Source organism: Lissotriton vulgaris, chromosome 3_1 (assembly GCF_964263255.1).
Source record: "Lissotriton vulgaris chromosome 3_1, aLisVul1.2, whole genome shotgun sequence".
NCBI classification, from domain to species: domain Eukaryota; kingdom Metazoa; phylum Chordata; class Amphibia; order Caudata; family Salamandridae; genus Lissotriton; species Lissotriton vulgaris.
In genome coordinates, this window is record NC_141689.1 from 1,189,787,412 (window position 1) to 1,189,807,076 (window position 19,665).

At 43.2% G+C, this 19,665-nt stretch overlaps 1 protein-coding gene across 1 annotated transcript in view; it reads right to left on the reverse strand.

Moving 5' to 3' along the window:
• The window catches only part of SLC49A3 (solute carrier family 49 member 3), a 399,244-nt gene that overhangs the window by 238,048 nt on the left and 141,531 nt on the right, over positions 1 to 19,665 (reverse strand). The window contains exon 2 of the mRNA XM_086961652.1: positions 1,099 to 1,257. Within this exon, the coding sequence (XP_086817778.1) occupies positions 1,099 to 1,257 (159 nt within the window). The remainder of the gene's footprint in view (positions 1 to 1,098; positions 1,258 to 19,665) is intronic.

The window sequence follows — 19,665 nt, forward strand, 5'->3', positions numbered from 1 at the left end:
CTGAACTCCCTCAGCACGGAGTCCTACGCTCAGAGCTGATACCAAGCCAAGTCTGAGAGGAGAGGAGCTGAGTCTAGCTGATATTTGTTTTCCTTTTGAGAGAACAGTCTCTCCTGGCTACTGATAATGACATCTACTTACTGTAAACAGGTATGCAAAGTGCTGAATCCTACAAAACTCCAGATGCAAGTTAAGCTACTCCTTCCTCCAATAGTATAGCTCATAGAAGTAGACTTTAGGGTGTTGGTTGCCAAAAGATATTTCAGCTATGTTAGAAATGTTCATATTATTTTTCTTTTTAGTAACATGCATCAGTGCTATTTTAATAACATTCTGTTTGGTTATTTTACAAGTACTGAGCAACTGTATGGGACTGTTCAACTAAAACACATTTCAAACATAATGTGTCTTTTTTTAGTGCAGAACTTGTGTTTGCTATTCTAAGGAACAAAATTGAGTCTGAATTACCACTGCATCCTTGGCCCCTTGTTAAGGGACTGTTAATTATCAGGAAAGCATGGACACCACATCAACTATGTTTTGAGTGGGGTTGCGTGGGGCTACAATAACCTGTACTTTCATAGTCAAGCGCTGGTGCACTGAACTAAGTTCAGGAATCTGTCGGTGGGAAAGTCAAACTTTGTAGAGTTAAGCCAAAGCCTTAGTTTACGCATCAGTTTATTTGCAGTAGATAGTTATCATGTATGTTCCTAATCAACTGTTAACATCACTACTGAAGGTCAAGAGGTCAGCCCCAAATTCAGAAAAAAAAATACTTTTAGGACTCCTGGAGCAAAGCATATAATTCAGCTTGAGTTCCTTTGTAAACATGGCAGCACTCCTATACAGACCATTTTCTTCAAATTCCATATAGACAGAGTAGGAGGGTGGTGCTCCATACAATATTTTGAGTATTTGTAGTGTCTGTTTACACATAATTATCTCTAATACAATCCTGATTATTCGTCATCAACCTAACAGCATTTGTAAATGAATGCTCTACCCTCACACATTGTTATTTCAAATAACATGACCTAGTTCAGACATATTACGAAAAAATATCATATATTTTAGATAGGTATTTGAAATAAAACTTACAGCAGTTCTCAGTCCCATTATATCCAGCACCCACATCGTACAAAGCCCAAATGGGATGGCTAGTATAAGGTATACTTGTGATAACCAGTTGACTTGATCCATGGTGATGTCAAAGAATTTTGCAGTAATGTCAGCGACTGGAGCAAAACTAAGCCATAACTGCAAGACAACAAAATCATGAGGAAAGGTGAATATTTGCTCTCACTCCATTGCATATTAAGTCTAACAGAGGAGATGGAGAAGGATGTAGTAGTGGTTTGGTGAAGATGGAGACAGAAAGTTGCAGTGTTAAGTAGAAAGCGTCGCATATTATGTTACTTGTTTTTGACAGTGAAAACAATGTCAGTTTCAATTTCATTTTTTGATTGTTATAAGTTAATAAAAACCGTCACAATATTTTACAGATAATACCAAATAATAAAAACTGTTTCGAATAAAATAATTCATGATTAATTTTCTGGTTTGTCCATTTCTTAAGCGTTCACATTATTATTTCAACAATACAAAATAATAACATTTAGCATCTCAGGTGTTATTGTTTCGTTTTCTTCAAATAAATGACCAATAACTTTCGACGGAGTTATTATAAAGTATCATTGTGTGTGAAGATGACAAGTTAAGTTTTATTTCGATTTGTGTAAAATACCGGAGTCCGACATTTTAAAAGAGTCATACAGCTAACTGTCTTCTGCTCACACCCTTCTTATTGTTTGATCGTTATGCGGACCCGCTTTCTCGTGCTAGAGCTGTGCCCTCAGGGGCCTGTTTGAGTAATTTGTCACGAAATTGCAAAAATTTCAAAAGTTTGCAGTTTAACCGAGGGTCTGTAGGGTCAAGGCTCCTCTTATTGGCGTTCGACAGGTGCAAATCCCCCTCTCGATGAATATCAGTCTTAAAAATGAAAGGCGTGCTTTCTTTAATGGGGGGCATGCAGTATTTCTAAAATATATCTATGACACTTAAACTACAGTATATTGACGGCTCCTGAAGTCTACCTTGTCTTCATTACAGTGCAGTTTCTCATGCGATTTGAGCTGGCACTTTAAGGTCAGGGACAGGAGCGTATCTTCAGGGGTGTGTATGGGGTGAAGCAGCCCCCAATCTTTTCTCAGGGTTGGGTAGTGGCTCTTTCAAGTCGTGCCAGTCAGGTCAGGTTGCCATATCACTGGTGGTGTGTGAGAGGCCCAGGCTGGAGTCAACTTAAGTCAGTCTAGAGTTTATTTTAAAATTGACCTCCAGCATTACAGGTCCCGGCCTCACAAGTGAAGTAGTGTGGCTCACTGGTTAGAGGCGGCAGACCCGAGAGCAGAGGACGGCCCGGGACCAGGGTTCGATTCCCGGCGCGGCAGGTTTCTGGACCAGGGTCAGCGGACTCGATAATTCTCTCGCCTCGGTGCCCACTCTGATCAGCGATCACACTCGGCAACTCTGGGCATTAGCTTGCCTCATCTTCACTAAGGGCCCCACCAGACCGCCGGGGATGCCTGGTCTCACCCTGGAGATACCCATTAAGGGACCATCTCTCAGGGAAGCCAGGAAGGGTTTCGCAGCGGTCGAAGCGCCTTGGGACCCTCCGGGTAAGTAGTGCGCTATATAAATGCCTATACATACACATACATACATTTAAACTGCTCTGCCAGCATGACTCTAGTTACCTGTTCTGACGTTCAACGGAGGATGTCAGATCTTTGCACCTTACGTCAGACTCATGGCAGACATTGCTCTCTCCAGGCAGCCAGTGCAAGTCAGGTCTTAAACTGACTTTGTGTTCCTTACTGCTGCAGTGTCTCTCTTCTGTCAGTGATGTCAGAGCAGCGCTGCCAGTGATCCTTGCCTAAGGGAATCTAGCCAGTGCAAAAGCAAGGAAGATAGGAATTTAACAAATAAGAGATCTTAGGTTCCGTCCTGTGCATTCTCTGGTATGTTTAAATCAAGCACGACAAATCGCTAGTCTAAGACTGTGCTCCTACAGAGCTGTGCATTGAAAGGTGTACTCAGGGTTACAAGACCCTGAGGAAATATAATACTGGGGCAATGACAAGGGTATTTAGAATGACAATCTACTCCACTCTATACCACTCCACTCTACAGCACTCTACTCCACTCTATACCATTCTACGACACTACTCCACTCTACAACACTCTATGCAACTCCCTCTAGGACACTCCATGCCACTTCACTCCACTCTGTTTTATAATACAGTGCTCCACGCCACTCCACTCCACTCTACGACAGTCTATTCGACTCTACTTCTCTCTACGCAACACTCCCGATGATTCTCCACTCTGCTCTAAGACACTCGATGCCACTCCATTCTACAACACTCTACTCAACTCTGACACTGTACTCAACTCTATGCCCTTCCACACTACTACACTCTACTCCCTGCACACTTCACTCCTACCACTCAACTCTACTGTACTTCACTCCATGCCACTCTACGCCACTCCATAACACTACAACACTCCACTCTACTCCACTTTACGACACTCCACGCCAAAGGTCTTTTACCCCACTAACTTTTACCATACTGAACAGCAGGCATTATGGTGTACAGCATTGCTAAAACATATTGGCAAAGCCAATTGCGCTTGCGTAGGTAAACCTTATTGGTTTCACCAATTCTTGTTTCACATCTCTCCTCTTTTCCAAGTCTCGGTGCTCTGCCTACACAGGCTCACAAGGGCTGAGTCCTGGGTTCGCCTGGAGACATGTGCAGCGGATTTCGAAGGTTACTGCAGGGCTTTTCCTCAGGATGCGAACCTGTACTGCTAGTCCGTCTTTTCTTTACTTTCCACGGTGCGGGGGCAGCAGAAGGCGGTGATCGGACCGGACAGGTCCTCTGCTTTTCGTTGTTTCTTCCACTCGGTGAGACAGTCACAGTGCTGGGGTCAGACAGCGCTGACCTTTGCGGAGCGAGCTGCGGCGCGGCGGCAGGAATTCACGGTGCTCGGCAGGACAGGGGTTAGCACAGGTTCTTTAGGGCAGCGATGCAGGGTCAAAAATACACAGCAGTTGTTCCTCTTCCAGGGGGGGATAGCGCCCACTGTTCCTGGGGCGCAGTTCAGGGGGCAAGTTCAACAGCAAGCCCTTGGAGATCTTTGTAGAAGTTTGGCACAAGTTGAAAATAAAGTAAAGTCTCTTTAGTCTTTGTCCTTCTCTCCTTCTGCAGCAAGGCACCCACCTTAGGCCAGTCTCTCAGGATTAGAGACAGGAGTCCTCCTTGTGGCTTTTCCAGGTCCTTCTCTTCGGGCAGAGTTTCTTCTTTAGCGCAAACAGGATCTGATCTCCAAGGAGCAGGGCTCCTACTTTTATACAGCATTTTCTTTGTTCTTGCAGGCCAGGGGGGCCTCTGCATAACTTCTTTCAGTCTCTGAGCACTTTGTTGGGTGTACTCTGGTTTCTGCTTTCAGTGTGAGGGGCAGGCCCATCAGACGCTCCACAGGAGGTGGAGCCAGCATTGTGTGGACAGGGGCAGCCAGGAGTACCTTGTTGACAGTGCTTCGCCTCTCCTGGGCCAGGTGTCTGACTGAGTCATCAGTCGCTCCCCAGGGGGCGGAGCCAGCATTGTGGTGGCAGAGCACAGCCCTATTCAGAGTCCAGGGGCACTCCCACCTCCCACCAAGGTGTAATCCTGGCATTCACCACCTGTCATCCCCAGCCTTGTCACTCGCATATCCCAGACAGTCAGATACACATCCTAGCAGAGGTGGGCTGAAATGGTTAGGCAAGCAAATGCTAGCTTTCTAAAAGTAGCATTTGCAAACACAGGATATTAAAATAAACTTTACTAAAAGAAGTATTTAAATATTCTGAGTTCAGGCATACTAAACTTTACTTTCTACCATGTTCCCTGAGCCTGCTGGGATTATAGAGTGTAATAATTCCAGCAGCCCATCTTGGCCTAAGAGAACAGGTAGCCTTACAATAGTGAAAAACGAATTTGGCTGTAATTCACTATTAGGACATGCCACACACATCAGAGCATGTCCTACCTTACACTTGCACTGCACCCTGCCGTGGGCCTACCATAGGGGTGACTAATATGAAGTTAAGGGAAGGTTTAGGGGCTGGCAAGTGTGTGCACTTTGCCAAGCCAGCATGACAGTACCAGACTGCACGCAGGTTCTGCAGTGGGAGACCCTCGACATATTTTAAAAGGCTGCTTCTGTGGGTGGCGCAACCAGCGCTGCAGGCCCACTAGCAGTATTGGCAGTTACAAGCCCTGGCACTCCTGGTGCACTTTACAGGGGACTGACAGTAAATCCAATAAACCAATCAGGAACATCAATCATAGTTACACTTTACATTGGGAGCACTTGCACTGCGGCACGGATTGGCCGTGGCGCAGTGCCCTGAGCAGCGGACACCAGCAAAAACATCTGAGGCACATCAGCAAAAAGTGGAAGGGAAACTCACGTCAAGGTGCCAGGTCTAACAAGAACTCTGAAGGTATAAAGGAAATATCAATGGCACAATCAGCCAGGGTGGAGAAAACATTACTTGTGAGTACGGCCCAGGCAACACAGAGGGGAGTAAAAGGAAGCAGATTGAGGGCCCTCTGCCAAATGAATTTTGGGGGCCCCTCTTACTGTTCACATTTTTTATCCAAATTCAGCTCTTTCATGCCGTCTTTGGCCAGTTCACTGACAGTGAACAAGTGAACTCATACAAATTCTAAATGTGTTTACATCTATTATTCAGGGATAGTGACTGTGCTTTCAATATTGTACCACTGCAGCAGCTTACTAATATTACTACAAGTAATCTCTATGACACCCTCCCATTTCTCACATGGGAGATCCCGTTTTGTTAAAAAAGAAACCTTTTTTATGGATGTTGCATAGAACATAAACACAACATTTCTCTGTAAAATGTCTGTAATAGACCCCCCTACACATCACAGACATTAAAAATAAAGGAAAGGGAATTTAAACCAATGTTTTTAAGAATTATTCAAGGTAATCAAGGCAAAACTCTACACAACAGAGCTTGAAAAACACTTGAAAGGTCAGAGCCCACTTTGCCCCTACCTTAAAACGTATTTGCCTCTCCCTTAGAGTTGAGTTCACTCTGTATTAAACTCCCCCGAAAAAATAAAGTCTGCTGCAATTTTATGTTTCTGGATAATCCCTGGTCTTTGAACAATGGTGGGCATTATAACACATCCTGACATTATTTGAAAATGATGTTTGCCTCCTTTCAAAGAGTTTATGCTTAGACTTTTTCCGTGAAGGCACAATGTATTAGATAAGCATGATTTGTTAGCCGTACATCACTGGTTCAACGATACACCGACATGTCATGTCTTATTGGCACATACATTTCTCAGCAGCTGAACAAGGAACAAATCCCCCAGTAACTGTGGCGGACCATGAAATATTGAGTTGTTTCAAGGCTGCTTACAACTTATTCTTAAATCTATGGATTTTAAGGACTAAACTTTATTTCATTCGTACAAATTACACAATTACTCCACATTGTATTAAAAAAAAGCATTTCTTAAGGACATTTTATTTATTTTTCAATCATGTATTTACATATATAGCGCTACTCTTACTCGGGAGGGTGTCCGTACTGCGTAAAGAACACAAGTGCGAATATCAAGATACGAAAACAACAAAAAATGTGTAAAAGTAAGGAAAAGGTGAGCAGGAAAAGGTAGCCAGCGGTGAGTGAGAGGGTAAAATAGAGTATACACGATCATGGAGGGGACAGTCCTTCATGTTAGTGTGGGAACGAGGAGCTACATATTGAGGTGAACGCTGAATAACAGAATTTTCATTTCGAAAAGGGGGTATTTTTTCAGAAATCACAGCTCCAAACAGAGAGTTCTTTAAAAATCTGGAAAAAAACAATGATTTTTACAGCACAATTTTCAACTAATTTTCCTAAACAACCATAGGCTTTGAAAGGGTAAGCGTGAAATATTTCAAACTTTCATTGTCCGGTTTTTGGGGGAGAGCAATTCCCCATCATACCACTTACTAAACCAGCCAACACAACAGTAGCCAGTATTACACAGCTGCCTTTCTTTGCTTTTTCAGTGCAACAATTATTGCCGTTACAATCTAGCACTCCCGCCATGTGACACTCAAGGCAATTTTCTACATCTAACATGGTGGCCATCTTTGATTTAATCTTTTCTGCCCCTTATGTGGCAATAATCATAGTGAGGAGTCTTGCTGTGCTCAGATAAAGCAATACTCTGATAGGTATAAACCGCTGTCAGCATGAGCTGAATGAGCAGTTATGGAAATGGTGCCATGTGGCTAGCGAGCACTTCACGGTGCAAAACACTAAAATGCCCAATTATTTAATAACATGAGCACCTACCCTTTTCATTAGAGGTTCTATTAAATCAACAGGGAAGCATTAGATGGACTATACATTAAAATGGCGGCGGATCAATCTATTTGAGTCACTGCTAAACCTCCAGGTGCATATTATATGGAGTGCAATTGCTGGACCAGCTAAGACAGAGACAGAGGACCTACTCATTGTTGTCCATAGACACTTTTGTGGTTTGAATAGGGAAGGTGCTACTGGTAGTTGCCCATAACCTTCCGCTCTGCTCGTGGATGCATAAGCCAGTGTGGATGTCAGTCACTTGAAGTGGAGGTAAGCCCAATGACGCAAGGAAGCTACACCAGTGGCCCAAAATCTATGTCCTCCAAGCCTTGAAATGGTGAAGCAGAATGAGACCAAATGGAGCATCTGGAACAACAAAGGGGTAAATCTGCAAGAGAACAACAGCCTGCAAGCTATCAGCTAAGAAGACAGCCCAGAAACTGCTTCACACAATCACCACTTCAAATTTGCTTAAATGGCCCAATTGTGTCTCCACGTACTCGTAAATGTCAAAAATAGTGCACATAAAGCAGTCTTTACACTATTTAAAGAATAAGGGCCTACAGTACAACATTTCCATTCCCAAAATACACACCAACTTTTTGCAAACGTAAAAGAATTTTGAAAAACAACCTGTGTTGTTTCACAAAATTCTGATTTATTGTGAGTCGTAAATCCAACCAACCTCCTCAATATTCATGGAAGTAGTTCCCAAATTGCGACTTACTATGATTGAATGCCATCAGCAGACCCTCATGTTTGTGATCACATTTAAATAAAGTAAAACATTTTTTAATGCAGTATCTTTTCCTTAAAGTGAACAGGGCTGCATTAAAAAATAAATAGTCATTTTTGTCTCTCCTCTATCCAACACTTTCCCTAATGTTGCACTCTTTGGAGTGGGAATATACATTTTTACCTCTCCGCTATCCAGCATTTTCCTTACTGTTGCACTCACTGTAGTGGGAATAGTAATTTTTACCTCTCCGCTATCCAACACTTTCCCTACTGCTGCACTCGCTGGAGTGGGAATACTAATTTTTACCCCTTTGCTATCTAACACTTTCACTACTGTTACACTCTTTGGAATGGGAATAGTAATTTTTACTCCTCTGCTATAACACTTTCCTTACGGTTTCACTCTCCGGAGTTGGAATAAAAATCTTTACCCCTCTGCTATACAGCACTTTCCCTACTGTTGCACTCACCGGAGTGGGAATAACAAAATTCACCCCTCCGCTATCCAGCACTTATCCTACTGTTGCCTTCAGTGGAGTGGGAATAGTAATTTTTACCCCTATGCTATCCAACACTTACCCTACTGTTCCACTCAGTTTTTAAAGAAAACTTGGGCTCGATAAGCTCCTGTAATGCTGTTAAACACCTCCGTACACCGCGTGTGTTCGCCGGTGAAGAAACTGGCGAACACACGCGGTGTACAGAGGTGTTTAGCAGCATTACAGGAGCTTATCGAGCCCAAGTTTTCTTAAAAAAGAAAAAGCTCAAACAGTAGTCTACATCTGAAAGACTAAAGTGTCACTGACAGTTGTGACAACGGTACATATTTAAGAATCTTCATTAAAATCAAAGGATTGTAGAATTAAAGAGTCCTTAAATTTATTTTAATACCAGAAGTGTGAGTTAATACGAAGGCAACTGAAACCCTTCACACACAATTGTTAAGGCGTGTGCCATCCTACCGTGTATCCGGCCTCGACCAACTGGATCTTCTTAATATATGAGACAATAGGAGTCAAACTAAGATATACGTATTGAACCTCAGAAATAAAAGAAAGGAATATTATTTATTCAAGTCCTGAAGAAGGTGGCATTATCGATTTGGCCCCACCAAAACGCATCAACGCAAAACATTTCTGTTAAATTCTAATTGGGACAAGAAATATAGAGGCCAGATCCTATTGCCCCTTGCCTTGTTTACAATCTTCTCGAATTAACTCTGCAAAGGCACAGCTGATTTGCCATAAGTATGATCCTTCCAAATAGTGTCTGAGTTTTGCTATAACTATGTATTGTGCTATGTAGGATGTATGCATTGAAGAATTTGTCTGTCCTTGCTGACTAGAGGGAATTTTGTGACTTTTACATGTTTTTATTATGCACTTAACCTAATGATCTGACATTGTGATTTTTTTCTTGAATTTCGATTAAATGTATAAATATTTTTTTAATTATTGTTTCGTTGTATTCCTTATGGAGGTTTTCCAAGTATGAAATATAATAGAGAGTGACAGTATTGATATTGAGTGGAGTGATTTGAAACTGTGTAGTCCAAAGGGAATCTTTTTATTTGCTTGTCAATTTAGGTGCTCTGTGTCTTTGGATTGTTTGAGCCCCTCTCCTTGTTTTCAAACCTACAAAACCCCTTACTCCATCTGGCCACAGTAGAAGTTTGACCACTGGGGAGACTGAGTAAAACTATGGCCCAACCGCATTTATATCATTCAGGCGGACCATAGTCTTGGCAGGCACAGTTGAGACGGAGTTTCCTCTGCCAAGATCTAAATTGGACCTATAGTCATTACTGGGCAAATAAATTAAACAAATTACAGAAGACTACTGAAATTTCAGATTTCCTTTTTGCAATACATTTTTTGAACTCGCTGCCAGTCCCTGCTCAAAAATCGGGTTTTCAAAGCGCATATTTTAGAATGTCATCCCAAGGCCGAAAATATAACGCAGGAAGATTATTTGAGTGAGTGCTGTCATAATCTATATAATTTTTAAAAAGTGGTTCCTTTTCAACGGTTTATTGAAGCTATTTTGATTACAGCAAAGCATGCTGTTTGTTTAGATGAATCGGCATGTTTGCCACTGACTTCCTCTGCAAATTCATTTTGTTGGGAACATACAATATTATTACAACAAGGCGTACATTGAAGTACGGTTTGAGATAAAATAGTCCTTCTTATGAGATAAAATAGCTACATACAAGGCCGTATTGGGAACCAAAAGCATCCATGGCAAAAAAATTCAAACCAGCTCCAACCTCTTCCTCCTCTCCCTCTCCTTTAGTATTTCCTCTCTCTTTATCCAGTGTCTTCCTGACGCACCATCTGGATCTAACCTGGTGAAGCTGGAATAAAAGAGCCCAGGTGCCAGCGGCGGCTCTACCTTCAAACCCCGGCCTCCGAGGGCTTCAGCCCAGTGGAATAAATGGGCAGTCCACCACTGGCTATATAATATTGCTGAATCCCTGAGTTTGTGTATGTGTGTACATTAATGAAGTGCATGTACAAACCGAATTGCCGCAGGGCTCTGATCGGACACATTTGTGTCCTAAATTTGGGATCTTTTCGTGCAAGAGGGAAGAAGTCTATTAATTTAATTAAAGCATAGTACTAATCCTCATGACCGCACGAGAAAAAATTCTACGATGATAGGCAAATAGAATTTTTTTTTATTTCAAAAGATTTTATGAATTATAGAAGAAAAAGAGTTACAGCAGCTAAGGGGTATTAATAAACAATAAGTCAATAATAAAAAGGGAACAAAGAATACAAGGTCATTTGGTTTATGGTGTCACATGCGGCATGCCAGTTACCATATGAATGAATCGGTACAAACACTAACTACAGTGTCGTACACATATTGGAAAAAATAAAATAATTTTACATATAGTAAATTTTATATTGTAGTTTACAGGGAGCTTGTCATTGCAGTGTATAATCGCCATCTTGATATACTGTCATGTTAGAACATAACTTGCAGTGCAATTAACAGTGAAGATTATAGTAAATGTATATATGTTTAACAATCATCGATTCGTCAAAACAATATGTAGTGTAATGCACCGTACAATATAGTTTGCAATGTAGTTTATATTGTAATTGGTAGTGTATTTTACAGCCTTGACGATTGAAGAGGATTGATTGGGTCTCTCAAAGACTAGTGGGGAGAGAGTGTAGATTGCGAAGGGCAGTTGCAAAATGGGCATATTTATGTTTTTTTTTGTGGTTTTTTTGCGATTGAGTTAGTCTTGCGTCTAAATTTAGCACAGTTTAGAAATGGGGTGTGAGCCAGCTCTAAATAATACATTTTAAATTAAGAATATTATTTTTTGCAGTGTAGAGGAAATTTACTTAATGATGTTTTGTGTTGGAGGGGAGGATTATCTTCTGAGCTTGCACTTAAAATATGCACACATAGAGGAGCCCTGATCCAGCCCTCTTCATTCAGTGGCCTGTTAAATTGTCATTCATGTTTAACTTGTGCCCACCACTGGATGCAGCATGAGTAGTGGTTTAGCCCCACCATCAGACATGGTCTCTCTTGCACTGAACGTAACAGCATTTTCCCAATCACATGTTCACATCCAGTGAAAAACAGGTGCACTTCAGTGCCAGGACATTTGGGGCAATCAATCCTTTCCTTTTTAAACAATGTTTAGGCTTTAAAACGTTCAATTTCTATTGTAAATGCTTGAAAAAATATGAAATAAATGTCATGCTTGACAGGGTCTTTGTCAAGGTTTGTTTCAGTATCTGTTCATGGTGGCCTGCAATTTAATTGTCTCGGGAATGGAAAAGCGGAGTATTTATTAGCGTGATTAGTGTCACCGACACTACTCTAGTCAGCATTCCAGCCCTCTTCCCTGGGGCACCTCTGTCTCTTGCAATTGCCTGATTAAGTGATTGATTTATGGTCCTGCTCTATAACCCCATGAACAAGGAAGATAAATGCACAAAATACCTCTTGCTAAAGTGAGAAACTGGCCACTGATGCCCATATCTTTAGTTTTTCCAAGTTAAGAAATTCTACAAAGATCCATGTCATTTTTCAGGTATGAAAAATGCATAGCAGGCTTTAGAGAAACAAGCTGCTTCTAAATGTAAGACAAGTGTATATATTTCAAAGTAGGCACAAAGTTATATAATTATACTGTGTGCCATGCTATGCCTGTTGTATAAATAGGCCCTGACTTAGCACAGTTTTTGTGATGTATTTATACTTTTCCTTTTTAGGTCTGGCATAGGCAGTGCTTGCGCTATCTCTTTGAGACATGCTGTGTTCTGGTATGGGCTTATAGCTCTGCCCATCTTTTTGATTGGCTCCTGTCACTGTCCTTTGTAAAGTGCGGCTTTTCATTGGTCAATAGGCTTAGTAGTCCATCCTTAGTACCGCCTTATCTCATCTTGTAATCTCCCATGAGGACAACCCCTGTTAAATGTGTTGTTACTCAGTAGGTTTTAATTACATCCCCTTGGAACTATTTGGTTAAATGGTTTTCTACTGCCAGTTGTTGCAGGCAAGACACGCTCTCGCACAATGCTTTCTTTTTTTTTTTCATAGCACAGCATGCCTCCTGGCGGCTGTGCCTTTGGTTAGTTGTTTGCTGTGCTAAACACGGCCACATGTTTTTTTCTTCTTCCTATTTGTTAACTTTTTTTAGGTCTCGGACCGGAAATGCTGGCTTGCCAGCTTCCGGTCAGAGAATTAATGATTTTGAGTACGGAGCTTGAACCCGCCTCTGTACTCGACCTCTCCTCAATTGGCTGGCTTCCTAAACGGAGGCCAGCCATTGGAGGAGAGATCCATCACTCCGATGTAGCCCCGTCCTTTTCGGATTTGGGTGCGTAATTTTTGCTGTTCTTTAGACAGTGACGTCATCCGTCACTCAGCACAGCAAAACACGCCCCCAAATCCGAAAATGGCCGTGCGTTTCTCCAAGGCATTTTCTCCTTGCCTCGGAGAAACGTGATGGTGTTTTCGGAGCTGCTCGCCTCCTTAGGAGCTGCTCGGCTTCGCTCGCCTCCTCCATTCCCTCTGCCCTCCTCGTTGCGCTGCAGCTCTCCTCCGTCGTGCTAAAAATCACATCGGACCGCATTTGGTCCACTTCTTCACTCCTCCCTAGGAGCTGCTCGGCTCCGCTCGCCTCCTCCCTTCCCTCTGCCCTCCTCCGTCGCGCTCTCGCCTCCCTCCCCCTGCTGCAGCTCTCCTCCGTCGTGCTAAAGATCACATCGGACCGCATTTGGTCCACTTCTTCACTCCTCCCTAGGAGCTGCTCGGCTCCGCTCGCCTCCTCCCTTCCCTCTGCCCTCCTCCGTCGCGCTCTCGCATCCCCCTCCCCCTCCTGCTTCCCATGCACGCAGCAGCAGCATCCCCGGGCGGAGGATGTGCGCGCGGGGGTCCCTGCCGGGAGGAGATGTGCGGCTGAGAAGGGAGGAGCCCCTCTCCCGTCTGTCCCCGACTCTGCCCATGACTGTGTCCGGCGCCTAAGTCCTCTTTCCTCTCAGCCTGGATCCGACTCTTTCCTTCTCCTATTCGTCGGTCCCGTCTCCACAGTTCTCTCTCTGGTTGGTGCAGCCTTTTAACTTATAGCGCTTTGCAGCCCTCTGAGGCGCTGTACAAAGTCCGCGTGAAGATAGTGGCCAGAAGCGCCGAGTTTTCCTGCTTTCATTGCTCCTCGTTTGCTGCGCTGCTTTGTGGAAGCGCCGCGAAGCATCTGCTAGCGCTATATGTCACGCAGTGAACCTAGCGACTTTAGCGGATGCAGGACATTACCTCCTCGTTACCCCCTCACCCCTCCTCAATTTATTACTTAAAGAGGCAGCCGCTACCCACAGACACATCCACTTCCCAAAAAGTTGAAAAGCCCCCTCCCCCCATAACACCTCCTGTTTTAGTTAACAAAAGCCCGTCCCACACATATAAAGTTGGCCTCGTCCCAATAGAGAGGGAGGGGTTACATAATGAGGGTGAAAAGAAAACCTCACTGTAGTAATGTAGGCTCTCAGGAGAACAACGTTACACCACAAAACCCACACCCTCGAGTAATTAAACCCCTGGCATCACGTTATCAATTGAAATACGTCACAAGATACGTGGAAAGATTAATTCCTTTCTTTTCTCCAGCCAGGATCTCTGCGCACACAGCCCTGCACTGCGTTTGCATCTTGATTCGCCTTCTGCACTTCATCAGATTAAAAAAAGTGTTGCTGCTCAACAAATCTTATTTTATTGGAGCGTGTGGCGTTGGCACCGCTCCTGCCAGACACTTGCAGTCACTGCCCGCTTCAGACTTCCAGGAAGTGCCAGTTTCAGGGAGTCCGTGCCAGCCTTCCCCGGTGAAGTGCAGTGCCCGTGTCTGCCACGGGAAACTAAAACCAAACATGTCTTTATCTAGGCAATCTTTAGTTTTTCTGCCGGCACATCCACGTTGTCACTCTGATGCTGTGACGCGCGAAGAATGAAACACCACAACAGCACAGTCATTACCAAAAGAAAATACTGCTTCACTCCTAAGCATGGGGGGTGCAGCAGACGACCTTGGCGTGGGGGCGGGGGTCACCTCCTGCGGGGGGCCAGCCACCAGAGTAAGGGGGGGTGAACCAAGGGGCTGGCTCGGATCGCAGAGCCCGAGCCCTGAAAATGCGTCATGCGAACCATGCAACAAACATCACGTAAAATATGACTGTCAAGTTCAAAAAGTGCATTTCTTTAAAACGTGGACTCTTAGACATTAAAGGGCACAACAGACCCCTGCACTGAGAAGTGCTCACTAAAAGGGATACTTTCGTGCAAGTGGTGTCACACTTGAAAGCACTTTCATACACGACCATGAAGAAGAAACCTTTGCTGCAAAACAATGTGCAACGTAGTCTGTTGTGAAGTGATCTTAAATCCTTGGGCACGGGTTGTGCTCTGTAAAACTGACAACATATAGCATGGATTCTGCCTATGCCCCATTCTGTGGTATCGTCCATACAGAAGTCAGAACAACGCATCAATCTTTGATGTCAAGAGCTGCCCATCCAGAGACTGAATTGCACGGTGTAGATAGTTCCAGCTTCTGTGCATCACCGAATTGCGCACCCCCAATTCAGATCGAACTCTCTGGTATAGCACCTCAATTGAGCCCTATTGCATCCGAACGACCAACATTTCCCCCAGTTCCCTCCCACCTGCTGTCGCTTGATCGCCACTTCTGTCCACTGAGCCACCCCTTAATCTCCCACACCCCTGCCGCCCTTACACCCACTCCCCCTCCCCCTCACCCTCACCCCCCTCAAGGCTTCGCTCCCCCTGCTCGTGCCTGAAGAGAAGAGGTGCTTCTGCTGTTGAGCTATGATACATCTGCCTGGCTGACAATGGAAGTGCCCCAGTACAGCAGGCCTATTAAAAGAGATGGCCAGGCCCGGACTGGCCGTTGAGGGCACCGGGCAATTCCCCGGTGGGCCGCATGGTTGGGGGCCGGTTTTGGGCCCCTGGGGCCGTTTTTGTTACAGGGCAGTTATGCTGCAAAAACGGCCCTGTAACAAAAACGGCCGAAAACCGGCCCTGTCACAGAGCGCGGTCGCACCTCTCCCCCCTCCCCTCTCCTCCCGGAGGGGGGGAGGGGGGCCGGCCGAGTACTTTGCCAGGGCCGGTTCTGGTTCCCAGTCCGGCCCTGCACTGTCTATTTAACAGCAGAGCAGCCTGCCTGCTCAGTCCCGTTGAAAGAAAGGAAACTCCGCTGAGAGGGCAGCAAATGGTTAATTTAAAGGACATCAGTCGAGGTAAAGTCTGAAAAGTTCAGCTGCCTGCTCGGATGCGCTGGTCCTGTCCAACTGAAAGCACAGCGCCATCGAAGTAGACCCACCCTGTGGAAAAGTGCTTGTACTGTCCAAATGAAAGTACAGCAGAAACATTCTGGTACTCTCCAACTGAAGGCCTAGACCCGCACATGAGAATTTCATGTGGTGTTCAGTTTAAGATACACGAGCCCTGCTGAGATGTCTATGCTGTGAAACAAACTTTTCTGAGGCATGCTTGTGCTCTCTATTGAAAACCGGCAATGGCAATGCCACTGTTTGACTTATAACTAAACGTGCATATTCAGTCTCTGATGAGTTTAGGCACTCATTCACTAACTCATCTCACATGTGCCCTGTAGCTCTTTCTTCCACACATGCATCCTTCCATTCTCTGACTCATTATTGCATTCACCCACTCACCTGAATTCATTATTTCACTCATGATTAGTAAAACACACACTCCATGTAAGCAAACATATACAAGATACATTTATACAAAAGCAGAAAAAAGTTTTTAAAAAATGCTTTGCATTAAAGAATAAGGTAAACATAACTGGGTGGCCATCTTGGAATGGTAAAGTGTATAGTTTATCATTGTTTTAAGGTGCCAACATTGCGACTCATTTAGAAGCAATATCTCAGCCATCTTAGAATAGTGAATAGTGAACCAGTGATTCACCAAGGACAATACCATTGCACGAACACTGCAATAGGTCTCGCATTTGCGAGAGATTAAGCTATTGGCATTGTAAATGACAATGCCATTTATTTTGCTGTTTTCAAAACCAACACATAAATAAAAAAATTGTCATTTACAATGTCAATAGCTTGGAACGTAATCAGAATAATCTAATGATGGGAAATGTCAAATGCTACTGATGAATCCAGAAATATCTTGAGCACTGACACCAATGAGATATATGATATATGATATGTGTGGCTGTGTGTGTGTGTGTGGCTCTGTGTGTGTGTTTGTGTGTGGCTCTGTGTGTGTGTTTGTGTGTGGCTCTGTGTGGATAGCTTTTTTTGTAGGTGGCTCTATGTGTGGGTGGCTCTGTGTGTGTGAGGGTGGCTGTGTAGGTGGCTCTATGTGAATGACTCTGTGGGTGGCTCTGTGTGGGTGGCTCTGTGTGGGTGGCTCTGAGTGGGTGGCTCTGAGTGGGTGGCTCTGTATGTGTGGGTGGCTCTGCATGGGTGGCTCTATATCTGTGTGTGGGTGGCTTTGTGTGTGTGGCTCTGTGTGGGTGTAAATGCAATAGGTCATGCATTTGCGAGCGATTAAGCTATTGGCATTGTAAATGACAACACCATTTATTTAACGATTAAGCTATTGGCAATGTAAATGACAATGCCATTTATTTATGATTAAAAAAAAAATGCCATGAGCAATGCCAATAGCTCTACCTTTAATAATGCCGAGACCATTGCACTGTAAATGCTTGTTATCTTAAAGCGCCCCATTTCGCGATTTCATTTTAATGGCAGCCACCCCCATTTCTTTAGACACTGCTTGCCTAAAGAAACATGTGTGCCATGAATAAAGGGGCATAGGGCACTTTTACAAAACAAATATACATTTGTTTGTCAACTTGACCAACATGCCTTTTTTTGTGAAAACGCCCAAAACATTGTCTGTCAAGTTGACACACGAATGCTTTTTTTTTTGTAAAAGCGCAACATACTGTGCATTCACTTTAATGGCAGCCGGCATTAAATAGAAAGTGTGGCATGGGGCACTTTTACAAACAAGAATTAGCAATGCAATAGGTCTCACATTTCCAAGCGTTTAAGCTACTGGCATTATAAATGACAATGCCTTTTATTTATCTGTTTTGAAAACCAACACATATATAAAAGGAATTGTCATTTACAAAGCCAATTGCTCAAACTCTCGCAAATGCGAGACCTATTGCATTGCAAATGATTCTTTAACGTTGCGCAGAGCTGGGCTTTTATGAAGGTCTTAATCGTAATATTTTGTAATTCCATTTTTTATACATTGCAAGGCTACTGCTGATGACAATTGAATAAATAAATCAAATATGTAGGCACTAAGCAACAGAAATTTTATAAATGGCACAGAAGGTATTAAGTTAAAAGTTCAAAAAGTACTTTATTCTGTTAATAATTAATAACCATAAAAGCAACAACATGGAATTTAATTTACAAAGAAATGTAAAAAGGAGGCAGTTAAAAAGGATACAGTTAAATTCATACAGACCAATTGATTTCCGCAATTTAAAAACATGTCTAAAAAATAGAAGGTAATAGAAAAATTCCAATCTTTATGCTTCCTTTTTTAAGGTCTCTGACTTTGAACCTTACAAAATCCACATTTAGAGTGGGCATATGCATTTAAATGTACAACTTGTATAGATATTTTTCTATATAAAACATTTTATTTAGTTTTGCCACTATATAGTAATACAGCAGTTGACGAACCACATTGGAATTTACATCCCACTTACAAACAGAACCTAGCCGCGGCCCCTCAGGCAAGGGTATGATAAGCTACCCATTTCCTCTACACCTGCTCATATTTCTTGGGGCAGCCTCTTGACATATAAACCAAATCTTTGAGTTTGTCGCAAGCCATTCCTGCCCTCCAGCTTGTAAGCAGAGGGGGTTTGGGGAACCCCAATGTTTAAAGATATCGCGTTTGGCCAAGAGAGTTCTGATTCCAAGGAGGCTCTGATCCCCCCCCCCCCCCTTAGACCTGCAAAGACCTCAATAATACCGAACAGTGCTATCCTCCGGGAAGGCTCAGTGACTACTACCAGTACCCCAGAAATCTTACCTGTGTAGATTTGTATGCACATTTTCTTGAACATCTATGAGTCACCAGATTCAGAGATTTACCAGATCGCAACATGAAAACAGAGAACTGTAGTTTTACAACTTTTTGTTTCTGTTTTGGATTTTAGCCTGAAGAAGTCAAACAGTGATTGAAGAGGAGGGATCCAAAGTTTTGAACCTTTCATTTAACAATAAAGAAATTCATGCACATTTTAGATAATACAATGATCTAAATCTGTTGTGCAGGGTCTCCAGAGAATTGTAGATATATCTGCCTCCAGATTCTATAACAGTATCAGTGGGAGACTTGAAAGGGCGTTACATGGAGGCCAAGTTACTGTTCGCTATGTATAGGGTGGGCCAGGACAGGTTAAGGCGGGGGGCCCAAACCTTTCGACCAACATTTGTGAGTCGGCCCAATTGGAGAGCAACATCTAAGCCACTACGAAACATATTTGCATTGATGTAATATAAACATATGCAACATGAAAAAGAACAATCAACGCCTTATGCAAAAATAATACAACTACACTGCAGTAATCAACAATATTTGATGGGGATATTTACTGGCATATTGTGTATTTAAAGCATAATATCCAGTGATAGTGATCAAAATTAGATTGCATCTAAATATCAATTTATCAAAGATGTGGGTTCTTCTCAAGGATTATTTGAAAAATAATTGCAGATTCTGATTTTCAACACTGCACAAGGAAAATTGGTCAACATTGGAATGATTTACAGACTACCCTCAAAGGTCCTTGCTGCTCTCCCCTAGTGGTTTATGAGATATTAGTGACAGATGTTGCATTGGGCAGTGCATTACGCTAGTAACATTGGTACACACATTTTGGGTTCTAAATACACCTAACAATTGGGTAAATT